The 1,863-nt window shown below is 52.2% G+C and overlaps 1 protein-coding gene across 1 annotated transcript; it reads left to right on the top strand.

Annotated features, from left to right (window-relative positions):
* Positions 1 to 636: 636 nt before the first annotated feature.
* Positions 637 to 1,344, top strand: PVX_095455 (39s ribosomal protein L47, mitochondrial precursor, putative; the record flags this gene model as incomplete). The annotated part of the gene is made up of 1 exon (XM_001614507.1): positions 637 to 1,344. The coding sequence occupies one exon, from the start codon at positions 637 to 639 to the stop codon at positions 1,342 to 1,344; it is 708 nt and encodes a 235-aa protein (XP_001614557.1).
* Positions 1,345 to 1,863: the final 519 nt, after the last annotated feature.

The raw sequence follows: 1,863 nt of genomic DNA on the forward strand, positions 1-1,863 counted from the left end.
ATCGGATCCTGGAGGGTCCCCACATCGGGTCCTTGATTGCATGGCTGTGTTCATAAAAATTGCTAGCACGAATTGATACCCTGCCCTTCTACGTGGAGGGAGCAGTTCGCCTTCACCAAAGTGAATCCCATTTTACACCTTTGTGATGTGCCCCTCTGAGGGGAAACGCAAGGAGAGAAGGTGGGACCTCCCCCGCTTGGCAAGCTAAAGGGGGGGGGGGGGAACAACCGCGGAAGGCACTTCACCCCGACTCAGCTTCGCGCAGGCCTGAGACTGTTCTGGAGAAGTCCCCTTCATAAACACACTGGAAGGAAAGAAAACGAAAGGCCTTACATTTTGCTCATCAGGGTGAGGCAGTAACAGACGTGCTGTAAAGAGGGGAGAGCCTATTGGGGCGTCCCTTTTTTCCGCGGAACGAACGGGGCATACCGCTGAGGTGCAGCGGAAGTGCAGGGGAGGCGCAGCCTGGCCGGTTCCCCCTGTGCGGCATCGCTCGGGAGGGAGCCAAAGCGGAGCAAGTAGGTAGCATTAGGCAACACGTAGGTAGAACGGAGGTACCACGCCGGGTAGGCACCGCACAAAGGGTGCAAACCTGCCACTACACTGCCACTACCCTACCGCTACGCTTCCCACCCGATGGCGCTGCGCGGGCTGCGGGGGCTGTGCGGGCCGCGAAGGCTGCAGTTCGTGCCCCAGAGGGGCATAGAGGAGCTGTGGAAAAACAGCTTCCTGGACAACGCACCTATGAAAACGAAGCTGGAAAGCAGCAAAACGGGAGACGCCTGGCCATGCGTGCTCTTAAGGAAGAAGAGCTTCGACGACCTTCATAAGCTCTACTACGTATGTCTGAAGGAAAAAAACAAGCTACTAGGAGAGCAGAACTTCCACCTGCAAAACAACAGCAAAATGATACAGCCGGGCCGACTAAAGAAGGTGAAACTTACCATGAAAAGGATCTTAACTGTCTTATCTCGAAGAGCCATTCATGAGCAGTGCATTCGAGCCAAGGAGATATTAAAGAAACAACAAGAGAGGGAACTTTTAGAGACGAAGAAGTTCCAACTGGAAGAACAGCTACTGTACTTGAGGCGCAAAATGAATATGCTAAAGGGTAGCTGCTCCGTGGAAAAGAACTCTCTTCGACTGTCAATTAGCAAAATTCAGAACAGCATAGACCAGCTGTCGATTGTTTTAAATCCTCTTAAAAAAGACACCATGCATTTGCTCATTCCTAATTTTAAGTACCAACGCAAGTACTCGGATCTGCCCGGGTTCATTTCGTGGAAGAAGCAGAACGTCGTGGCTCTCCGCAACAACATGTCCAGGCTCCGCCGCTTCTACTGACCGGGAGAAGTGTAGGGGGTGGGTTAGAAGCAGCGCTGCGCTGTTGCCAGTTGGTGAGGGGAGCGAGCGGCTGCGCAGCTTTTTAAAGGGGCTGCGCAGTTTTTTAAAGGGGCTGCGCGTTGCATTGCCACTCCTTCGCCACTCGTTTGGCTTTACGGTTGGTATTTTTGCTTTTTTTGCCATTATTTTCCTCCTTTTTTTTTGCCATTTTTTCCCTATTTTTCCCCTTAATTTCCCCCCTATTCTTCCCCCCTTTTTCCCCCTTTTTTACCGACTTCAAATCGCCTTGGCGAGCCGCTCTAAGGGATGCCCCTCTTAAAGAGGAAACACAAAAATGTGGGGAGCCAAACAGAGCATACCTCTTCGTGGAGAAGATGAAAAAAAAAAAAAGGTGTCACCGTTTGTTCGCCGCTCCTCCTAGGAAGCTTCCCCCAGGTGACGGGGCACGCGCACTTGCGTAGTTACCACCCGTTGGCACGAACACTTGTGTAGTTACCACCCGTTGTCACGCGCACTTGC

The sequence above is a fragment of the Plasmodium vivax genome, chromosome 8, assembly GCF_000002415.2.
Source record: "Plasmodium vivax chromosome 8, whole genome shotgun sequence".
Taxonomy (NCBI): domain Eukaryota; phylum Apicomplexa; class Aconoidasida; order Haemosporida; family Plasmodiidae; genus Plasmodium; species Plasmodium vivax.